We start from the raw sequence: 23,220 nt of genomic DNA, 5'->3' as shown, positions 1-23,220 counted from the left end.
AATCCAAATAAAGGAGAGACGCTTACAACACAGCCCAAAGCTAGGGAGGCTGCAGGCTGAGATGCTGAGTATAGTCTGGGGCAAGGAGCTTGGCTGTGCCTCTCTTACTGCAAGAGGTATGTGCTGCCTCCACAGGCTCACCGCAGAACTGCTGAACGATGTTTTCACCTTTTGCCTTTCTTCGTAAAGGTGAAAATCTTCTTTGGATTTCTTTCCATTAGCAGAAACTGATACCAACAAAGGTCTTGTGTAAAAGCGAAGTGGTATATAATGCAAGGTTTGGAAAAGCAGGGGATACGTGGTAATCACTTGGTTCAATACGGCCATGGGTTTAATCTTCAGGTTGGCAATGTCCTCCTGCCAAAAGGAACAGCCACCAACTTTGTGCACTGGCAAAGAGAACGTAGGATGACAAACCAAAATCTTAAGTCAGAGGGGGGGCAAACCATGGTCCAGGGCCAACTCCTGCCCACTACCTGTTTTTGTACAGCTTGGTTTTTATATTTTTAAATGCTGGCAGGGGGAGGGTGAGGGAAGCTAAATAATAATGACATGGGAAATTACATGAGATTCAACTTTCAGGGTCCACAATGACACTGAACAAAGACAAAGCCACTCATTTATGAACAGACTTGTCGGTTTCTGTGCTGAGTAATTACAACAGAGACTGTAAGGCCTGCAAAGCAAAACATATTTACTATGGCCGTACGGATCTTTCCAGAAGAAGTTTGCCGACTGCTGTTCTGTCATAGGTCTGAAGCTACAGTAAGGATAAAACAAGGGGGATTGCAGGAGACAATAGAACCAAAAGTTCCAAAGTTCCCAGTTATTACACGTCTCACTTGTGAAAACAGGGTTTTGAGGGGGAAATTCTCAAACTGCTGGTACCTCCCCACTGGGTGTTGTTGGGGTTCATGTGACAGTTTCATGACTAAAGCTGCTTCTGACAGTCCCTTTAATTTCTCTTACCCATCCCCCTCCACGTTCACATGGATAGAGCCTCGTTGCTACTTGCAATGAAGATGCTCTGGTGTCAGCTCTAAAATCAGTATCTCACTTCCTCAGACAAGTGGATATTTATTGACAGGGTGTGGGATGGAGAAAGAAAGGAGAGAGACTGCCTGTCCAGAAGGCAGTAACCTTGGAGGAGATGCAATGTCGCCAGCCCTAAACCATCATTCTCACAGATGTACAGCATATTATTTAAAGGGAAACAAATATCAGCCACTGAATGTCACGGCAAGGACACATCTCCTGCCTCTTAACTAAACTTATCAGAGCTGCAGTTTAATATGGTTCCTTTTTCATCCTCCCCTCAAATTCATCTTCCAGGGCAGCTCTTGACACCACCAGCAAACAGTCAAGACGAAGATTTAGTGACGTTTGCTTCAAACAGATCTAGATTTATTGACATGTGGGGCTGGCTTTCTTTCTCGGGAGCTGCAGTACACAGGATTAATTTTAACTGTTCCCGAATGTTCAGCGCTGCTTTGCAAATACCCAAATGTCTGACTGCTCTCTCGTTTCGTGGGGGAGGTCAGTTTTTACCAGGAGCAGGACTCTCATTGGTGGCCTGAGCTTTCTCTAATCACACCGAACATTGTCTTCTTTTAATAAGAGGGAGGAACCTCAGCAAACTTCCTGCCAGAACCCCTTCCCTGTCCACATCCTTTAAGCTACCTTTGTCTCTCTCTGAAATCTGTAAAGAATCTGCCAAACCAGCAAGCAAACTCGGTTACTACAAAACCTTTGCATCTTGTTGTTTTAAATCTCCCTATTTGCCTACTGACACTTCGGGCCTGAAGCAGGAGGCAGGCTGCTGCAAGCCAGTCCCCTTACAAGCTGGCTGTGTGTTTTCTGAGCCTCGGGCCACAACGTCACGCTTTGCCCACATGCCACAAACCCACTCTGTGAGCTCACTTTCTGTGCCACGGTGCTGTGCTGCATGGGGCAGAGGCAGCTAGCTCTGCCAGAGATGCCCACTGGCTGCAGGAAAGCCCGGGGTCTGTCTCCAGACTTTGCCCGCTGGCCTTTTCCTGCCCAGGTCACATTCGCACCAGGACGCAGCAGAAACACAAGAATGAGTGCCGTGCGGGCGCTTGCAAGCACAGTAAAGAGGGGCAAAAGCTGAAGAGGAGAAGAGAAGAAATAAAATCTCCGTCAATCCTCTAACACGAGACTGAAGAACAAATTTGCCGAGCTCCGTTAAAAGATTAACTGCTAAATGAAAAGGAGCTACTAAATGTAAATTTAAAAGTCCAAAAACACCCAAGAGGCATAACTATAATTATTGCTGAGGGAAGCTCTTTAAGACTAAAAATACATTTCCATTAACAATCAAAATTAGTTTTCATTGCTTTTTTTTTTCCTGAGCTTTCAGTGAATAACCTTTGATGGTAGTACATGATAATGATTCATTAGAAAAAGTGGATTTGTATTTCAGAAGTATGCACCAAAAAAAAAAAATTAGCCAAGAGATTGTTCCCCCATATAAGTCAAGTGGCAGAAGAAGGGAACATTTTTAGAATGAATAATGGCTCTCTATAAAAGCTAATCCAGACAGCAGGTACCCACTTTGACTATCCTTGGCTAACAGAGCTGACAAACACATTTCACCCAAACCTTCAATGACTTAGAAGTGGTAGTGTGGTAGAACATCTTTTCTTCAAGCCCTAGTATGAAGGGATGGGCAAAAGACATCATATTGCCTCAAAATTACCACAGCATTAAAACATTGTTAAAGGAGCATCTAAAACGATGTGTAATGAACAGGTAATTCATAATTATTTTTTCTACATTTTTATTGAGATCTATTTGCAGAGTGAAATGCATAGACCTCAAATGTACAATTCAATCCGTTTTGACAAAATGTATGCACCTAAGTTTAACTACCTGAATCATGACCTAGGACGTTTCTAATTTCCACATCTCTCCAAATTATCTCAGGCTCTCCAAGAAACAACTACTTCTCTGATTTTATCACCCCAGATTAGTTCTAGAATGTCATGTAAATGAAATCAGAGAGTAAATACTTATTTGTGCGTGACTTATTTTGCTCAGCTTAATATTTTTGAGATTTAATTTTGATTAATTTTTTTTCTTAAAACTTAGCTAACATAACATATCGGAGGCCAAGTGATTGGGGCGATAATTTGACAAGCAAAACCATTTTCAGAAAGAGGTAAAAGGAAAAAAAAAAACACCCAGGTTTTCCTAGAAGTGTGTTAAGCCAAGGGACAAACTGGAGATTTTTCTTTAAATGTTGTAAATCATCCTGAAAGGCCCTGGAAATCCTGCGATAATCTCTAATTCACTCACCTATCCCAGGGAGGTGTGATGTAATGGTGAAGTGTACATAACTCATAACTCTAAACCTAATTATGATGAGTGGCCTCGAAGTCTGATTAAAAACCATTAGGTCTAAAAAGCCTCAAAACAAAAATGAATATATAGAAAGGATAAACTGCTCTGCTAGATGGATTATTTTTTGAAACTCTGAAGCAAGATGATAAAAGTAAATTATTTCCAAGAATCACTGCCAAATTGGCAGGTATAAAGTGTAAATGCTGAGTTGCTGGTTAGCAGGGCAGCGTGCATGGCCTACATGAAACGGTGGGGACAGATACACAACCTTGTACCCAACAAATAAATAATAAAGAAATGACACGGACAAGACTAATGTTTTTTCTAAGGATATGGCCCAATTGTAGCACAGGACTTGAATAAGGGGTAAAACTCATTGGAACCAAGGTCCCAGGGGGCCTGCGTTCCTCTAGGACCCCAGCTCTCAGCAGAAGGTGGGACTCCCACCCAGAGCATCAGGAGGTCAGAGGTGAGTCTTCACCATGTCCTCCATGTTCAGAAAGCACATCCTGCTTCTGTCAGAGCCTTTTCACATCTGTTGCAGCATCTCATCTCCGTAAACCTTTGTGAGGTTGCATTACCAGTACTCCCCCCTAAAGTATACATTAGCACTCCAGAGTATCTGAAGTTATGTGACTAACATCACTTCATCAGATTCTCAATATAACTCTATAAAGCAGGTAAGGACTTTGCCCCTCTTCATAAATTAAGTCTTTTGCCCACATAATAAGGCTAGTCAGTGGCATACTTGGGGCTATAGAATGTCTTTGACTTTAATCCAGTGACCACATCAGTATAATATCATCATGCTCTCAACACGTATATAAACCCAAATGACAGATGAGAAGGGTGAGGCAAAGTGGCAAAGCAAAAATAATCCTTCAACACTAGCTTACAGCAGAGGTGAAAACACCTTTTAAGATAACATATGGGAAAAAATAGACTTTTCAGCACCAACTTTTAGACCTCGAGGCATCCTTCTCTTTCCTGGCTAGGGCACACCTTCTAAGTGTCTTTGCCCTGCTAGACCAAAATGGAAGTCAGAGCTCCCACCTGAGAGTCACCTGGCCTTCCCAATATACTACCCCACCACCTACTCATTGGAGTTCCAGTGACTAGCATTAAATAAGCAAATTCTCTATCTAAAGCTCATTCTAAGCGTTTTGCCAATGTTAGTCTTTTAATTCTCACAACAATCTTAGAGCAAAGTACTAATATCATTCTCATTTTACAGGTGACAAAATGGAAGCACAGAGAGGTAAATACTTTGAACGAGGCCACATGGTAGTAAGAAGCACAGCTGAGATCTGAACCACAACAGTCTGGCTCCAAAAGCCACACTCTTCACCAAAGAACTGTAAGGAAAATACCAGTCCATGCAACACTGGATCATTCCCAACTTCTCCACTCCAAAGGGTATGGGTGACAAGAATGCTGCTAAAATATAGATACAGTATATATTTTTTATTTCTGAGAGTGGGCTTATATTTATATGTGCAAACAGATTAAATAAATCATGATTACAACAGTAAACATGTAAATTCTGATCAATAACTACTTGCCTTCCCCTCCCCCCAACGCTAACAGCTGCAATAAAGCTTTAACTGTAAAGCGATGCACAACCAGCCATAAAAGTATGTAAAATAAATGAGGATAACATAATGAGGGAATCCAACATTCATCTCATAAATATAACATAACGACCACAACTAAAATGTCAGAGAATCTAATAAATCAATATGGTAGGACAGAGCTATCTTTATGTTCAGAATACATAAAAAATATATTTACATGCAGGGTGTTTTCCTTTTTTTTTTTATAAGCCAGGACCAAACAAAAAGAATTATAAGAAATTTAACTCTTCGTTTACCTAGATGTTCTGGTTTGACAATATTTTCAACACTCCATTGGGTTGTCCCACATGGGTGCATGGTAAGAAATGGGCCCTACTGTAAATTTGGACAGAAGGTCTTAGATACCACACTCATGTGCAAATGGCACTGGAAGGGAAGCAGGGAGGAAAACATCCTGAGGGCACTTTGAAAGGATCAATTACAGGCCCTGGTTTATAATACTTCTGATCATGGTGATTTCTGGAACTTCCAGCTCATTTTATTAGCGCCAACAAACCCTGGGAGGTTTAGTTATTTCCCTGTTAATGCACTAGCGATTGATGTGGATAAATCCCATAAATACTAATGAGGGTGACACAAGTAAATCTCCTCTGAATTAATGAGAAGAGAGTCTCCTGTACTGACCAACATGCCGCCTAATGACTTGAAATGATGGATTTATAAATTCTTCCAGGTTTCCCCGTGGACTCAAGCTGCAGAAATAAATATCCTTACCTAGCTACCTCCTCCCATGGGCCCTGATCTAGGAAACCTGATGGGAAGGGAAAAGGCCTCACTGGGAAAGGGACAATTCCTTCTTCCACCATCTTTTCTGTATAGAACTGGACAGACCCCAAATGCAACATCTCACCTCAAGGGAGGAGGAAATCAAGGAGGTAAGTAAGAGTTAAGTGTCTTCTGATAAAATAGGCTGAACCAAAGTCTAAAAATGCCAACTCCTCAGATAAGAAAAACCAGTTAACGCTCATCCATTAAACCAAGTTTAGTGTAGGTGCATGCGTTTCAACACTGCGCTTCACTTATCTATTGCTATACAACAAACATACTAGATTTAAGCAAGTTAATTTGCCTGTAACTCTGTGCGTTAATAAGGGCTCCCCCGGGGTAGTTCTACTGATCTCACTTTAAGTCCTTCATGCGTTCACTGTCAGATGGTGGCAGCAGACGGAATGTCCAAGATGACTTCATTCACATGTCAGGAATGTGGGCCAATGACTGGGGGCTATGACATCTCTCTCTCTCTCTCTACATGTCTAGCTTGAGCTTCTTTACCTGGCAGGTGGATTCTGTGAGCAAGCATTCCAAGGAGACCAGCCCAACCACTTCGTAAGTTTCTGCTTACATTGGCCAAGTTCAGAGCCAGTGTGGATGGGAACTACACAGAGGTGTGAACACTGGGAGGTGTAGTTTATTTGGGGTCACCAAAGTAATAGTTCAACACAACTAGCATTATTTCCCCCCAGAGGGGAAAAATACTGGTGCCATTATAATGACAAGCCCTATTATTGTTTTTTTTTATTCATTTTCTAGTCTTCCACTTTAATATTCAATGACCTAGTATTCCAATTATTGCTTAAGTCCTGGCGGTTTGGATTCCATATGAAAGCTGGGCAAAGCATGGCAAGAAAGAGAGAGGCACTCCACAATTTATAGACAAATAAAGATCAAACTCCCATTTTTTAAAACTAAAACTTCACATGGCCACTGGTAACACAAGGGAACATGCCACAAGCCCCACTCTGGTCCTTGATTCCTTAGCACAAGAACTCCATATAGCACTCATTCTGCCTGTTATTCACACTTAAAAGACTGTCTGAACCCTCTTAAAAGACCGACACTATACCTTTTTTCACTCAAGTGGGTAAAGACTTAAGGGCCCCCATAAATCTTGCTCCAACAATTCTCCCCCGAGGATATCCTATTAATATGACCCTCTTTCACTGCAATAACCCCATGGGCTTGGTTAATATTTGCCAATTCCAGTCCACCTGTTGGGATTCATCAGCAATAAATAATTTGTGTGGCATTTTCAATTTTATCAAAGCACATCCCATGTGATGCTCGGAACAGCTCTCTGAGGTAGGTGAGACAAAGATTTATTATCTTCATTGGACCAAAATGAAAACAAAGCCTGTACCCATTAGTATGTAGTGCTAGTTGTTGTAGTGTTGTGCAGTTAGCAAATGCTCCCTTGTACATTATTTGTATCAAGATTCCATAAAATCATCCTGAGAGGTAGACAATAATATCCTTACTAACTGAGGAGATAAAGAAGTTAAACACTTTACCTTAAATCCCCACAGTGAGTAAGTGTCAGGGCACAAGTCATCCACTCAGTCCAACTTCTTCCCCAGCCTGTAAGAGGAAGGGTGAGTGATCTATGGCCAAAGAGCATGTGGGAAAATTAAAATTAGAACTTGTATGACCTGATGGGCATCCCTCTGCCAAAACTCACACTGATTCTTACACCTCAGTTAAAATCTGTGAGAACTCTCCCAACATTAGTGATAAGATGGGCCACACAACAGTGAGTTTTTTTTAATGTTTTTTTACATATTTATTTTGAGGCAGAGAAAGCATGTACACATAAACAGGGGAGGAAGAGAGAGAGAGAGAGAGAGAGAGAGAGAGAGAGAGAGAGAGAGAGAGAGAGAATCCTAAGCAAGCCCCATGCTAACAGCACAGCACTCCAATTCACAAACTGTGAGATCATGATATAAGCCAAAATCAAGAATCAGACACTTAACTTACTGAGCCACGCAAGTACCCCACAGTGACCTTTGAAAGAATATTTAAGAATACCATAACGATCTAGCTTTCCAAGAACACGGGAACCTAACATAGTCTGCAGGCTTTAGAGAACACATTATGGTTGACAACGAGGTTTCACAAGGTGACCTCTCAGGCTTGCAAGGTTATTCAAACACTGCTTAGGTTACACACTATTTGTTTTAACATTTCCAATAGCAAAGCAAATAGACAAATAGATCAGTGAATAGAATAGACAGTCTAATTAGAAATTTTGTATGTGATAAAAATAGTGGTTCAAAATGGTTAGCAAATGGCCTAAAAAACAAATGGATTGGGGATATATATCCGTAATTTTTTATCTCAACATGAAAGCATTCACACACAAAGAAGTCCAGTGGATCAAGACCTAAAAAGCAAAATTAAAACAGAGTTTTAGAAGAAACATAGGAGAAAATGTTTACGGCCTAAGGATGAGACTCCTGGTCAGACCCAAGACACATATAGCATATAAAGAAAAGAGTTGTTAATTTGACGTCGTAATTAAAAACCTGTATGTAATTTAAAAAAGCACCATAAATTTGAAAGACAATAGAATGGAAGAAAATATTTGCAATATATGAGAGACTGAGGCCAAGAATGCCTGAATATATAAAGACTTACTAGAAATCATTAAGTAAAAGTCACACAAGGCAATAGAAAAAAATGGGCAAATGATATACACAGGCAATTCAAAATAGAAAAAAACAGATAATAAATACATGAAATGATTCTTGAACTTGGCAGGAAAGTGAAACATTTTAAATGGCAGGAGAATATGCCAATAGATTGCAATAATTTTCAAAGTGTGCTAATACCAAACGCTGGCAGGAGAATGGATCAAATGATATTCTTTCCACACATCACTGGTAAGAACGAATATTGATAAAATCATTGTGGAGAAAAATTTTACAGCATGCATTACAATTTAAAATATGCATACACCATGAATTAAGCAAGTTCACATCTTAAAATATACCCAAGAGAAACACTTGCACATGGACACAAAGCCCATAACAAAGACATTTACTGATGTGACAAGGAGGAATGACTAACAACCAACATGTCTATCAAAAAACTAATGGCCAAATAAACTGGGCATATCCATACTATGGAATATTGCACTCAAATTGAAAAGCCCAAGTATTGTATGTCTATAGGTACTGACATGGAAAGTTATCAGAGACATACCACTGAGTGAAAACAGCAAGCAGCTGAACTTACACAGTACCATAAATTCTTTAGTATTTGTATATATAAATCTATGTGTATGAGTGTTTAAGTTCATAGAAAGAAGATAAGCAAACATAGCCAACTTCTAATATGGTTGGCTCTAAAAAAGAGCGGAGGTGAGGGTTAGAGGCAGCTAAAGTGGACACAGCCTGAGCAGTTAGGAGTATGGACAGTAGTGTACTTGTGTAATTAAAATTTCATTTTCAACAAATAAAAAGACATGGCAGAACAACCCTCCCCCAGAAAATTCTCCAAAGTGCTCACAGTCTCTTCTGAAATTTATAAAAAAGAAAGGAAAAGAAGGGAGAAGGGAGAGGAGAGGGGAGAAGAGGAGAGGGGAGAAGAGGAGAGGGGAGAAGAGAAGGTAGAAGAGGAGAGGAGAGGGGAGAGGAGAGAGGAGAAGGGAGAAGAGGAGAGGGGGAGGGGAAGGAGGAAGGGGAAAGAGGAGAGGAGAGAAAAAGAAAAAAGAAAAGAGAAAAAAGGAAAGGAAAGGAAAGGAAAGGAAAGGAAAGGAAAGGAAAGGAAAGGAAAGGAAAGGAAAGGAAAGGAAAGGAAAGGAAAGGAAAGAGAAAAGAAAAGAAAAGGGAGGTTATAATGGGGGGAAGTGAGAAGCAAAACACTATTCTAGTTTGGGTAGAGAGGCTTATGCGTTGTCAGCACTGTGGCATTAGAAGGAAGGTTTCCACAGGTATCAAAAGAATATATGGACCGGCATTGGTATGTTTCATCTTCTCTTATGAAGAGCTCCTGAAAGGCATGAGCTTTTTTCACCTGGCCCAGTGTGAGCTACACACTGCCATTTACTGAAGTAAGGCAAGGTCCACATTGATGCCTGCCTCTGTGGAGTGGACAGAGGGGCTAGGGTACTGTTAGTGGGTAGTCACAGGGGCCTCAGACTGCGTGTCCCTCACCACCCCCCCTCCAAAAGAAAGGAGTCGCACAGAGCCAGTCACAGCAGACAGCCAGGCCTGGCCACGGGCACTCAATAACCTTCTTCTACAGACTTTGAGCCATAGAGACTGGGAATCCTGAGAAAAATAAACCTCTTTTTGCTCTAATTAAAAACGTGAAAGGGAATAATAATCTCCATAAAGCCACACAGATTGCTTTTAAAAAATGCCAATTCCTCTTGGGCCAGCTAAACAGAGTTGTGTGTGCCCTCCTGCAACTTCACAGAGAAAGAACAAGGTATGAGTGAGTATTGCTTTAAAGACTTGTGAATCTTACGATGTGGAATGGTATCGCTTTGTATGGTCATTTTACCCCTGGGCTAGTGTTCAGGTTGTGTGGTTACCTTAGCTCCATATAAACAAGAAAAATATGATTTCTCACATGTGCCCAGCACTCTGCAGCACTCCTTTACATTTATGACCCAATTTAATTCTTCCTCCAATCTTTTTATTCCCATTTCACAGATAAAGAGACAGAGGCTTCAAGAACAAAGCATTATTTTCACCACCATATTAACATTTGAAAGGCAAAGCCATTTATTGCATCTCCTGTCAGCATCCTGCTCCTTTTGCTAGATGCTAAATCAATCCTTTGTTTGACTGAAGAGCAAATTCAGCTTCTCTCTCGTATGTGACTATCTTTTTGCCTCTCTTTTTATGGGGCATTCCAAGAGCCTTTGGGGAGAAGATCTTTCCTCGCATTTTTTTCCACACTAAAGTGGCAGGGGGAATATTTTCTTTCTCTTTGTTACGCCAGGCTGATGCTGACTTAACTGTTTGCATCAATGTCAAAGACGGGTTCAGAAACATGGCAAAGCCTCTGCCCCTTCACCAGGTTTCTTGGCTTGTAACTGTTTAGCCTCTACCTATCTACCCAGAAATTAGCTAGGTTCATTACATATTTTATTTCATCTTCAGCACAAATCTGTGAGGGATGCACAACGACCCTCATTTTATAGATATAGAAACATAGGCTCAGTGAAGTTAACTTGCCCAAGGTCATATGCTAGGGAATAACTTCAAAGTCTGCATATTTCCAAAGCCTTGGCTATATCTCAATATGTCACTGTCTCTGTGGCACTGGGGCAACAAACATAAACATTCCTCTCAAGTATTACATAGAGGGTGATCATCTAAATCTGGATAGTTCTGAGAGTGAAAGGCGGGGGGAAAGAGTGCAATTAATAATTATACCAGGAAAAACAGGCATAAATTGAGACTATCCAAGGGAAATCAGGACATCAGGACATATGGTCACCCTGATTATGCACCACACAAGGGAACATCACCCAAGAAAAAAACGAATGTTCTAAAACCCATAAACCGTGAGTGATAAATGTTTCATTCCAGGAGGACACAGTTGTGCAGATGGTCAGGACCTAGCTTAACCTCTACAAACCTCAGAAACAGAAGAAAATCTAACAGATACTAGAGCACCTAACTCAGAGGGGCTCCTCTCCCACCCTTACTGCATTTCCAACAACCAACAAATCTTTATTGCTTGCCTGCATCATATAACAATAATACTAAAAGTGAAGCCAGGCAAAAACAGGACCAACAAAAACATACATGACATCCACTGTAGGGGAGGAGTCACCACAGAGGTCTTGCTTTGTCCTGGAGCACATAACACTGGCCAGGGCTTCATAGATTTCCAGAAGCAGTTCAGGAAAACCAAAAGCTGTTTTCTTCCCTGACCCCTCTCTTCCATAGCAAGCAGAATCATACGATTACGGGTAGGAAGATGCCACAACCTAACGAGGTCACTTGCTGGGATTAGGCAATGCTGGAGGTATCCAGGGGATTAGTACATCTTCTCATCCCTACAGTATGGAATAGTCCATAGAATCCCTGTGAAATTACAGACTTGGTTGCTTTCAAGGACACAACCCAGAAAATCTATATATTCAGTAGTCAATATCCTAGGGAATAATTGCTCCTTCCTGTTTTATAACATCATGTTCAACTCTGTATTGTTTACTTCTCAAACTGGGTTATTTAGATTCATAAATCATCTAGCAGCAACTAACCCCAACATCAGAACCCACTCACACATGAAAATTTACAGCATTACACTTATTTTTTTTAATGTTTATTTATCTTTGAGAGAGACAGAGACAGAGCACAAGCAGGGGAGGGGCAGAGAGAGGGAGACACAGAATGTAAAGCAGGCTCCAGGCTCTGAGCTGTCAGCACAGATCCCAATGCAGGGCTCAAACCCATAAACTGCGAGATCATGACCTGAGCCCAAGTCAGGTGCTCAACCGACTGAGCTAACCAGGCACCTTGCACAGCACTCATTTTAATACTACGGGTTTTTTTTAGCTATATGGGCACGTGTATGCACACACACATGCACGTGTGCACACTCACACACACACACACTTTGTGTGGATGGTTCGGAACAGGGAAGGACACCCAAATTATCACCATACAAAGAAGAGGATGTGCTTCCTACAATCCAGGAGATAATTTTCATCTTCCTAGGCTAGTCTTTACATTTATTATACAGGCTACCAGGGGAATCTGGCTGGGCTGCAGCAAATGTTACAAAATTTTTAAAAAGGAAAAAAGAGTCCTTTTAAAACTTTTCCCCACTCTATCCCCATCTGTGGAGTCCATACTAAACTTCCAGTCCCTGTATACCTGACTAGTACCCAGAGGTCCCAAGAACTACCCCCCACTGCTGTCTGTCCTCACTCCCATAAAATTGCCATCTGTCTCTCCACAGAGGCCAACAAAAATCATACACACTCAATGGAAAGCAGAGAATTTCCTTGTGAGCTCTGTCCAGATTTGCTAACGACTCAGGGTCACATGTCAAAGCTGGACCAAATTTCTATAACTACCTCCAGGAGAGTATTTTTATTTTTTTTAAATCAGTAGTCTCAACTTCAGAACCTCAGATATGACAGGGAGCAGTCCAAAATAAAACTAATTTACAACATTTCCTACCATGCAATTAACCTCTTTTCCACAGAATGTTGCTTTTTTAAATGTCTGTTGCAAAACAGGCTCCTAAATGAATGTAATTTCCCACCCACCTTTTAGCAAAAATTATGTGTCATTTCGCAACTAATATATGCAGATTACAACAACTCTTGAAAATGAGCTTGAGAAGAAGTTTTCCATTTCTGTTTTCTCCCCAGTTTTTAAAATCTTGGTTTTCAGGGAAATCAAGTGAAGTTTGGCTTCTCAGGCCTGGATGGAAGTGGAGTTGAGACCAGAGGATGAAATGGCCTGGGGCCTACAACCAGCTTTCTGGATCCCATGAAAGAAAACCACTCCAACAATGCCTGGTCCTGATGGGTGTCTGAGCCATAAAATAAGGACCTTGGGGATATCTTTTCTAAGGAAAGGGGTGGATCCTTGCCCTCTCCATTTTGGCCCTTCCTAAGGCCACATTCATGGATCTCAATGGAAGGGGACCTTCTTTGCTTCCCAAAGCCATGCTACAAAGGTGGATTACTTAAGAAACAATTAGGTGCGTACACAAAGCAATTTGCAGGCAGCCGCACTCCTTCAGCTTTCTAAGTGAAGGGCCTTTCAAGGCTGATTTATAACACTGTCGTCTTCAGAAGGCAAAATAATTAATAGGAGCATGGACTTCTAATTTCAGTGACTTCCAGAGAAAGTGGATTTCATTTGATTTATGACGGCCGGTGACTTTGCATTTTATCAGTTCATTCACTCATTATTTATGCTGATGGCCAATTTCAATGGGTCGCTATCATCTAACTCGCTACTAATCAAAGAGAATTAGGGTTCACTGCATTATTTAGAAGTCGCTAATTTATCTTCAGAACAAGTAGTGAGAAGTTTGGGGCCTTCCACAAGAAAAAACTGAACAGCTGGCTGAAGCCAGAAAATTTGGTCAGCATTATAAATGAGTTTTATCAGGGGTATTGCAAGTTGATGAGTTTCGAGTCAGAAGGAGAGAAAGAAGAAAGAAAAAAAAAGCCAGGAAGAAAGACCAAAACAGAATAATGCTTAGAAAAAGTGAAAATACACTCTGAGTTACCACTGTGATCTGACCAGCCACACAATCACAAAGGGCTGCCCTCGTCCTATAATCCTGGGATTTGGGCATCTGTATAATCTTAGTATTCAAATATCCCAGCATCCTTCAGTGAAGTTCAATAAGCAAGTATGTTTGCACTGAAATAAGCAGAGTTGCCTTGTTTCTCATTTTAGAGTCATTTTAATATGTTCTAGACACAAGATAATGGATCACATTTAAACACAAGAAAATTAAGTCCCATCAGCAAGTAATAACACCCAATCATATTCAATCATGTTGAACAACCACCTCTTCCAAAATTATCCTCTTCTAGGTGAGGTTAAGAAAACAGCAATTAAAAAAAAGAGGTTGTTATCTTACTTTTATAAAGATCCAACTTTAAAATATCTCTATGTCACTTCCCATAAGGCAATATATTATCTGGTGTTCATGCTTCTGGACTTTGGCTCTGGTCCCTCTTTTTTATTTTTTTTATGTTTATTTATTTTTGAGACAGACAGAAACACAGCATGAGTGGGGGAGTGGCAGAGACAGAGGGAGACACAGAATCCGAAGCAGGCTCCAGGCTCTGAGCTGCTAGCACAGAGCCCGACACGGGGCTCAAACCCACAAACTGTGAGATCATGACCTGAGCTGAAGTCAGAGGCTTAACCGAGTGAGCCACCCAGGAGCCCCTGACACTCTGGTCCCTCTTACCAAGATATTCCTTTGTCTTGATATCCACCAAGTAAACTCTTGTCTTTCAAATATCAGCTCACCAGATCTAACTAGATACCTTTCCCTGCTCTCAAAGCCTCTGGAACTTTGCATGGTTATCACCCTAATTGTACTCTTCAGGGGATTATAAGCCCCATGAGAGTAGGAACAGAGTGATTTCTTAGCTGCTAAACACCGGGACCCCATGTATCTGCTGAGTCTATATTGTTCATTATGTTGTTGCTTTGACTTTAATGTTTTCTATACTATTCAACAGTTATTCTCTCCATCCAAAGTTTACCCCTTAAGAAAACTAGATGGTAGTACATGAGCAATTGGAAAACACTAGTTTCTTACCCATAAAGTATTTTTTGGCAACTTAAAAACCAAGGAGGGAAATAAAGAAAGTAGAAAATAATATCAATTTTTCAACACTTTTAAGTTTGAATGGGAATGCCCAACTCCTGATGCTATTAAGGACTTGCCAGCTTGTTGGGGCAGTTCCAATATAACCCAAAGGGAATATAAGGCTCCTAAAATAAAAGGCTCTGCCATTTGCAATTTTCATAACAATCCTTCTATACTTTTTTTTAATCTCAAGTAAAATGCAAAAATGGCTACAGACTAATATCGATGTAATCTATAGATGAGTTTTTAATCTTTTTTTTTTTTTAATTTTTTTTTCAACGTTTATTTATTTTTGGGACAGAGAGAGACAGAGCATGAACGGGGGAGGGGCAGAGAGAGAGGGAGACACAGAATCGGAAACAGGCTCCAGGCTCCGAGCCATCAGCCCAGAGCCTGACGCGGGGCTCGAACTCGCGGACCGCGAGATCGTGACCTGGCTGAAGTCGGACGCTTAACCGACTGCGCCACCCAGGCGCCCCAAGTTTTTAATCTTTCTATTCCCAACCCAAACACCACTTTTCAGCTTTGACCAGGCTCTCCTTGTAGTTTGTTTCTAGCATGATGCCAGACTATCAAGGTGCTCATATAATAAAAATGGCCTTATTAAACTGGATGGAGTAAGCATGCAGAATTACGTCTATGGGGGTTTCTTTAACAGGAAGACACCATGTTTATCATATTGATGATCTAAAATAAATTCTGGGACTCCAGCACTTATTTTCACCCAGTTTCACAATTTATATGCCACCACAAGTAAAATAAGACTCATGAAACACAAACCAGTTCACCTTCACACTCTCATCAATTGCTTTTGCTTCTGGCTACAGACACAGCAAACACCGTCTTCCTGTAAATGATACTGAAATGTGTGGCCACATCAAATCTGATGCTGTTAGTTTCCAACATTGCTTTCCTTCAGTGTATGTATGGGTTTTTACATGACCAAACTGTGTAGAGCTCCTGGAAGGCCCATGGACTGCCAAGAAGTCCTCAGACACAAAAGAACCATTATCCCTCAGGGTCAAACCTAGAAAAAAAGGAGCCGGCTGTTTCTAAATATTTACAACAGAAGGAATTTAATGCAGGGAATTGGATATACAAATGATGGAGAAGCAACAGCAAGAAACCACAACCACTCTCGGGCTGAAGAGACAGCGGAGGGCTGGGACAAGGTCTCCCATTAAAGGGAGAACCCTGGTGGGCCACATCCCATAGGAATTGGAGCCACAGCAGAGATTCAGCCCCTGACAGAGTAGCCAGCAGAGGCAGAGTGGGGAGAAGTACCCTGGCTTGTCCCTTCCTCCCACCATCCAGTCTCCTTCCAGGGTCTCCCATTAGTGAAACCAAAAAGGAAGCCACCCGACGAGAACTTGGGAAATGCTCCTGCAGGTGACAGCCTCCTGTGATAGACAGAAAAGCAGGTCAAGAGCAAGAATGGATCTATAAAGGTATCTGAGGCAGATGAACTTAAACAGAAGAGAAATGCAGCTTGTTGTCAATACCGCATTCACTTTTCCTACCCAGTATCTAAAGTCTAAGTACACAAGATAATTAGAGAGGCATTAAGGTAACAACTCTAGTGAGTAAAATTATAATTCATCTGGGGGTATCCTGAAGATTTATGAGCCTAGTTCTCCTTTGGAATTGTAAAGTAAATAGGTAGATGTATATGAAAACATGTAAAGAAGCAGGCAGGATATGAGGTGGCTCGGCCTGGATACCTAGCTTTGGATCCCATCAGTGGTCTCAGAATGACAAAAGCAAATTTGTAGGCCTGCTGAATAAATAGGGATGTTGAGTAGAAAGCAGCTAATTTAGCCAGTAAAGCATTACTCCCAAAGAAAATTCACACTCTACTTCAGTGACATATTATGAAACATAAATCACTTTACCAACAGCCACAAGGTGAAAAAGACCTACCAAGTAGAGTAGGGGCTTCAACTACCAAAACTGAAGACCTATTTCCTCCAGGAAGCCTTCCCTGGCCATTCTCTGCCTATAGTAATTTCAACTACAAATAAGCTAAAATGACATTTTGACTGGATTCCAAGATCCCTTGAGGGTAGGGACCAATATTTACTTTGGTGGTGTTGATTTTTATTGTGGCAACAACACGTAACATTAAATTTACCATTGCAAACATTTAATTGTACAATTTAGTAGTGCTAAGGATAGTCACATAGATGTCTAGAACTTTTTTATCTTGCCAAACTCAATCTCTGTACCCACTAAGCACGAAATCTCCTTCGTTTTCCTCTCTCCCCAGTCCTTAGCAACCACCTTGCTCTTTTGTTTCTATGATTTTGACTTCTTTAGATACTTCATATGAGTAGAATCATACAGTACATGTCCTTCTGTGACCAGCTTATTTGGCTTATCATAATATCCGCAAGGCTCATTCATGTAGCATGTAACAGAATTTTCTCTTTGGTTAGTGCTGCATGATATCCAATGCTATGCATAGAATTCTTTGCATATACCATTCATCTGTCAGTGGAGACTTGGGTTGCTTTTACCTCTCGGCTGTTTTGAATAATGCTACAATGTACATGTAGGTGCAAATATCTCCCTTTGGGATCCTGCTTTGAATTCTTTTGGGTATAAAGCCAAAAGTGAGATGGTTGAATGATAAAGTAATTCCATTTCTAATTTTGCTAGGAATTTTCTTTTAGGTCTTTAATCCAACATAAAAGCGCAACTTTGTTCTTTTGCATGTGCATGTCCAGTTTTGCCAACACCACTTGTCGAAGAGACTGTCTTTTCCCCATTGTGTAATCTGACACCCTTGTGAAAAATAACTTGACCATATACACAAGGGTCGTGCTCTCTATTCTATTCCAATGGTGTATACACCTGTCTTTGAGCCAGCACCACACTACCCTCATTACCTTTGCTCTGCAGTATGTTTTGAAACCAAGCAGTGAGGTCTCCAACTTAGTTCTTTCTCAAAATTGGTTTGGCTATTCGGGGTCCCTTGAGATTCCAGATGAATTTAAGATGGTTCTTTGTATTTCTGCAAAAAAAAATGTCATTGGGGTTTTGATAGAAATTATACTGAATCTACAGATTGCTTTGAATAACATGAACATTTTAATAATTTTAAGTCTTCCAGTCTACCAACACAGGAGGTCTCTCCATTTATTTTATCTTCTCTCATTTCTTTTAGGACATTTGTGTAATTTTCAGGGTACAGGTCTTTCACCTTCTTGGTTAAGTTTATTCCTAAGTACTTTATTCTTCTTTTAATTTTTTTAATGTTTATTTACTTTTGAGAAAGAGAGAGAGAGACAGAGCATGAGTGGGAGAGGGGCAGATAGAGAGGGAGACACAGAATCCAAAGTGGGTTCCAGGCTCTGAGCTGTCAGCACAAAGCCCAACGCGGGGTTCGAACTCAAGGACCATGAGATCATGACCTGAGCTGAAGTCAGAGGCTCAACTGACTGAGCCACCCATGCACCCCAGTACTTTATTCTTCTTGATGCAGCTTTAAGTGGGATTTTTAAATCCTTTGGTTTCCATTGCTGTTATCATTTATTGTTGGCTCTGCCTCTATTCCACACTTAATATAGTGCTTTCAATAACATTCGATGACCAAGAAATATTTGTTGAAGGGAAGACTGAATGAATGAACGTATCTCTCCCCAACTAACCTAAAAGGCAATGTTAAAAGGGCTGAAGCTGCTTCTCTGTTTCCAAGAATGAGACCACCATGGGCAGTTCCTTCCAGTGACATTGGTGCAGATAATAAACACCTTGTTAGCCTCAATCCTCAACTTTCAGGCCTGTGTTGATAAAAAAAAAGTTTTACCAAATTCCATGCAAACAGGACTGAAACATTACTTTTCTTATTATTTGATTTTTGCCTTTTATTTTAGATTTGCTCTTTATTCACTTGACTTAGTAAGTCTCTCTTTCCCTTTAATTAATTTGAATAGTTAGTGTGAATCTACTCAGTAAGCTAGGTGGGCCTGTTTGTACCTTGCTGAGTTTGAAGAAAGAAGCTCTCACCCAAGACAAATAAATAAAAACATGACACGAATAGCAGCTGCAACAGCATTACTACATGAAGGAAATGCATTCTTATTTAGAAGTTACCCTTGGCATTTGACATCCCAGGAGGTGAATTCCTTCCCATGAGCCATAAGGTAAATCAGTAGCGGTGATGATATGAAATTTTGGGGGTAGTCTCACCCTGCAAGTTGTGACTGTCCACCCCAAAATGTACCCCAACTACACAGATAGAGATTTTTAAGTGTTAACCTTCTATTACCATTTCCTTATATTTCCAACTTCTTCCGTCTCTGCCCCCATGTGGTTCTTTTACTTATGGATGTAACGCAGAGGGCCCTTTCCCGGTTTTTCTTCTCTCTATCCAAGTTACACGAAATTCAACAAAGCAAGTCTCCCTGTGACTCGGTTACCCAAAAATGTAGACATGCCAGGGGGGCACACAATCAAGAACTCAAAACAAGAGCAAAGCATACATGACAGGCTGATTCTTGGCTAAAGTGGTCACAATGCCCCTGACCTTCGCAGCTGCCTGGTATCATGGCAAAAAAAAAAAAAAAAAAAAGAGAGAGAGAGAGAGAGAGAGGTTGGGGGGGAGGCAGGGAGGCAGACAAATGCAACAACACAGCCTCACAGCCACTATTACAAAATGCTCAACTCAAGATAGGAAGTACACATGGGACTGTCAAAGGCAAATGAGAGGCACAGAAGCTGGGGGAACACGGGACTCACTGCCGTCGTATCATGACAGCCAGGCAAAAGCTGAAGAGTGGGAGTTTTTGAAACAAATGCCAGTGAAATGATCCATTCAGTTATACTTGATATGTCTGGTATAATATAGCTTGTTCCAGATGTCAAGTAATATTGCCAAACCATGCTCACTAATGTGAAAACCATTGTTGCTGATAAGCCTAAGTGTTGTTGGATTTGTACAACAGCCACCCATCTGCAAACAAAATATGGCATTTAAAACAAAAACAAAACAAACAAAAAAACCCTCATAAATTAAGCCAATAAAGGGATTGACTGAAAAATGTAATTTATAAAAAGCAGTTTTCCTCTGAGAAACTTTTTAAAAAATATTTCACATTTACACACTTAAGTTATATTCAATTTTATACAAAAATTATAGTAATTGTCCTTCACCTAACATGAATGTTATAATTATACTTTCAGCGGTGGTGCGCCTAAACACCCAGCCATAAGAAAAGTATGGTGTGTTCACAACCAACACAGGAAAGAACAAATAGATTTGCAGCATTTGACGTGACCCTTTTAAACATACAGCTGTGAAATATCCATTGTTCATAAAATTCATAAAGGGCTGCATATGTACATCCCAACTCCCTTTTCCATTCGATATATATGAAAATGCAATTTACTGTATGTCAAATGAAAAATGTGGTTTTCAAATGCATTGACAACAGGTGCTAGTTAAATGATCAGACGCTATTTGTTACCTAGCCCCTTACTCTCATTTGCAGCAAGATAAATTGCATTTTAGAAGAGTAGTGCGATCTAAGGGGTCTTGACATGTTTTTATTGATTTGCATAGGTTATATGCATGTATTCCTGTTTGTAGGCAAATAGTGCCACAAGTAAATTCAAGGCACCGTGCCTGTGTTTCGAGAAAATTGGAGTCATCACAGGGGAGCCAAGATGGAGTGAGCCTGGGTAAAAGAGACACATCCAGCCTGCTGGAATCTCAGAACCTCTATTAAGATTTATAGGCTGTAGGATTCTTTTGGGCTTCAACATTATTCTTAGTAAACCCTTTCTGTCTTCTGTTGTTTATAAAAACTGGCAGCTTTAGCAAAGACAGAAGCTTAAGTTGTAGGTAGCACAATTTAACATAATAGTTCTTGCCTGTCCTCCAAATAGCCTAATGCTGATTTTGCAAAAGGAAAAGAGAAAAGGGGAAGAAAAGCCACATGAAACCACATACCATAGGCTGTTGCTCTGACACGGATGGATTTGGCTGTCACTACAGAAAAGCATTGGTGAAATTTGATTATATTTCTAATGTCAAAATTTACTAACTTTTTAGACTCCCGGGTTCCATTTCTCATTTGATTTTTCATTTTGTTACCTCAGCACCATCAGGCCCATCACAGAGAGTAATGTACCAATTAGCCCAGGGAGCCACTTACTCAGAAGGGACTTTTTCATCAACAGGGGCTTCCCCTTCTTGCTGCCACTACCACCACCCAGCCGGGCCTTCCCTTTTACCTGAGAATCACACACCTCTCCTCCACCTCCGCTCCCCACCTGTACCCAGAACACTCACCTCCTCTTTCAGAGTCGGAACATTTCCCCAGGTATTCATGGCCTGTGATATCTCCTCTGCTGTGGTATTTTACAACTTTCATTGTTACCGGTCTTTTTACCAACTTAACTATGAGGACGATAGTGTTCTTACCTCAAGGACCTTATGAGAACCTTACAGTCCTTGCTGTTAAAGTAGTGAAAAGATTAATAGCAACTTTTGAACTTCTCCTGGAACTTCTAGTTCCCATTGTTCCTAGCGCATGCCCCGCCCAAAGCAGAGGACTGATAGATTTTAACGGGGTAGAATAATGAGCACTGCCTCTGAATGAGAATCTATACTCTCAGGGCACTCTTCTACACATTCCCCTATCTGATCCTCACAGCTGAGGTATACAATGGCCATGACCACCATCCTCACTTCCGCTGGGTTGGAGGAAGTGACAGAGATGCATGGGAAACTAAGTCCAAGTTTCACAGCGTTCAGGACAGAACAGACACCTGACATCAGGATTCCTGGTCCAGTGACTGTTCGTTCTCCTTTTACACAGCACACTCATCACATGGTATGTCTATCCTTTGGTATGATGCTCAAACCCCGCTTCCTATATGAATCCTGCTTTCTTTATTATAAAGAAAACACTATTTGCCCACCCAAGGATCCAGTATATCCTTACTCCAGGACACAGCCTGCACAGAGTTGCTGCTTGCTCCACTTAGCAGGAAGAGATCTCCCGAACTTATCTAGTAGCTGGGTGCAAAATGGTTAGTCATCTTGCCTTTATTTCTCCCCTGAACTCATTCATTCATAACCTCCACACAAAAGCCTGTTTTTTCCAGGCATTATGTCAGGCCCAAGGAAACAAAGAGAGGCTCTCTGCCTTCGTGGAGTTTACAGTCTAGCCTTGTGGCTTTCCAACTATGTGACCATGATTCACTTTTTATTTAACATGATGACTCACCGTATGTGTGTACACACACACACACACACACACACACACACACACACACACACACACTCTCAACACATCCCTCTGGAAAAAAACATTTCATAAGGCAATAATTAACCCTACCATGTGTAATATACTCTGAGAGTTTCTCTTATTTTATTCTAGTTGATTTCATCTATTTAAAAATGACATTTGCAACCCTCTAAACTAATTTCAAGGCAAATAATGAATCAATAGCCACAGTTTGAAAACCACTCATCTAGCAAAAATGTGGAATGACCTACATCAGGCATTAGCAAACATTTCCTGTAAAGGGCCAGATAGTAAATATTTTAGGTTTTGTGGGACAAACAATAAAGTCAAGGATATTATGAAGGCATTAATAACAGAAAAAATGTTTTCCCCTTAATTTTTTCTGATGAAATTCAAAATAGTGTAATAATCGAGTATAAATTTTTGTAACACACATCTAATAATGACAAGAGTAGAATTTATTCTGGACACGGAGACCTGAATTTCATGTAATTTTCATGTATCACAAAGTATTATTCTTCTTTTGATTTTTCACGCTACTTACAAATTTAAAAACTATTTTTAGCTCACAGGCATATGACAAGAGGCAGCAGGCCACAGTTTGCCAGCTCCTGACTTATAGCAAAACCACTCTTTATTAACATCCCTAGAATTTCAATTGTTTTCTTTACAATGCTGGGCATAGAGAATATCTTCAACTCATGCTTGAGAAAGATTCAGAAAAAATGTATCTAAATAACTGAGGAATTTTAAATTTAACCCTCTCAACACACTATGAGTTTGGTCCCATTATTCCTATGTTACCAATGAAGAAACCAAGGCAGAGGCATAACAGGACTTACCTAACAGCTTCCAAGCCCAGGACTAGGTAC

General features: G+C 40.6%; 1 protein-coding gene across 11 annotated transcripts in view; it reads right to left on the bottom strand.

Moving 5' to 3' along the window:
• The window catches only part of LRMDA (leucine rich melanocyte differentiation associated), a 1,041,237-nt gene that overhangs the window by 614,039 nt on the left and 403,978 nt on the right, over window positions 1-23,220 (bottom strand). For 2 of the 11 annotated variants that reach the window (XM_045041007.1, XM_045041008.1), the window contains exons 3-4: window positions 17,981-18,105; window positions 7,286-7,352 (exon numbers count right to left, since the gene is read on the bottom strand). The exons of 7 other annotated variants lie outside the window; for them this stretch is intronic. In XM_045041007.1, the coding sequence (XP_044896942.1) occupies window positions 7,286-7,326 (41 nt within the window). In that variant the 5' untranslated portion in view covers window positions 7,327-7,352; window positions 17,981-18,105. Of the gene's footprint in view, window positions 1-7,285; window positions 7,353-17,980; window positions 18,106-18,742; window positions 19,634-23,220 lie in introns of those variants that run through there. 2 more of the 11 variants (XM_023240594.2, XM_045041006.1) reach the window with 2 other exon arrangements.

This window comes from Felis catus, chromosome D2, assembly GCF_018350175.1.
Source record: "Felis catus isolate Fca126 chromosome D2, F.catus_Fca126_mat1.0, whole genome shotgun sequence".
Classification (NCBI taxonomy): Eukaryota; Metazoa; Chordata; class Mammalia; order Carnivora; family Felidae; genus Felis; species Felis catus.
Note: the sequence above shows the minus strand (reverse complement) of the source record. Positions and strands in the feature narration are given on the sequence as shown.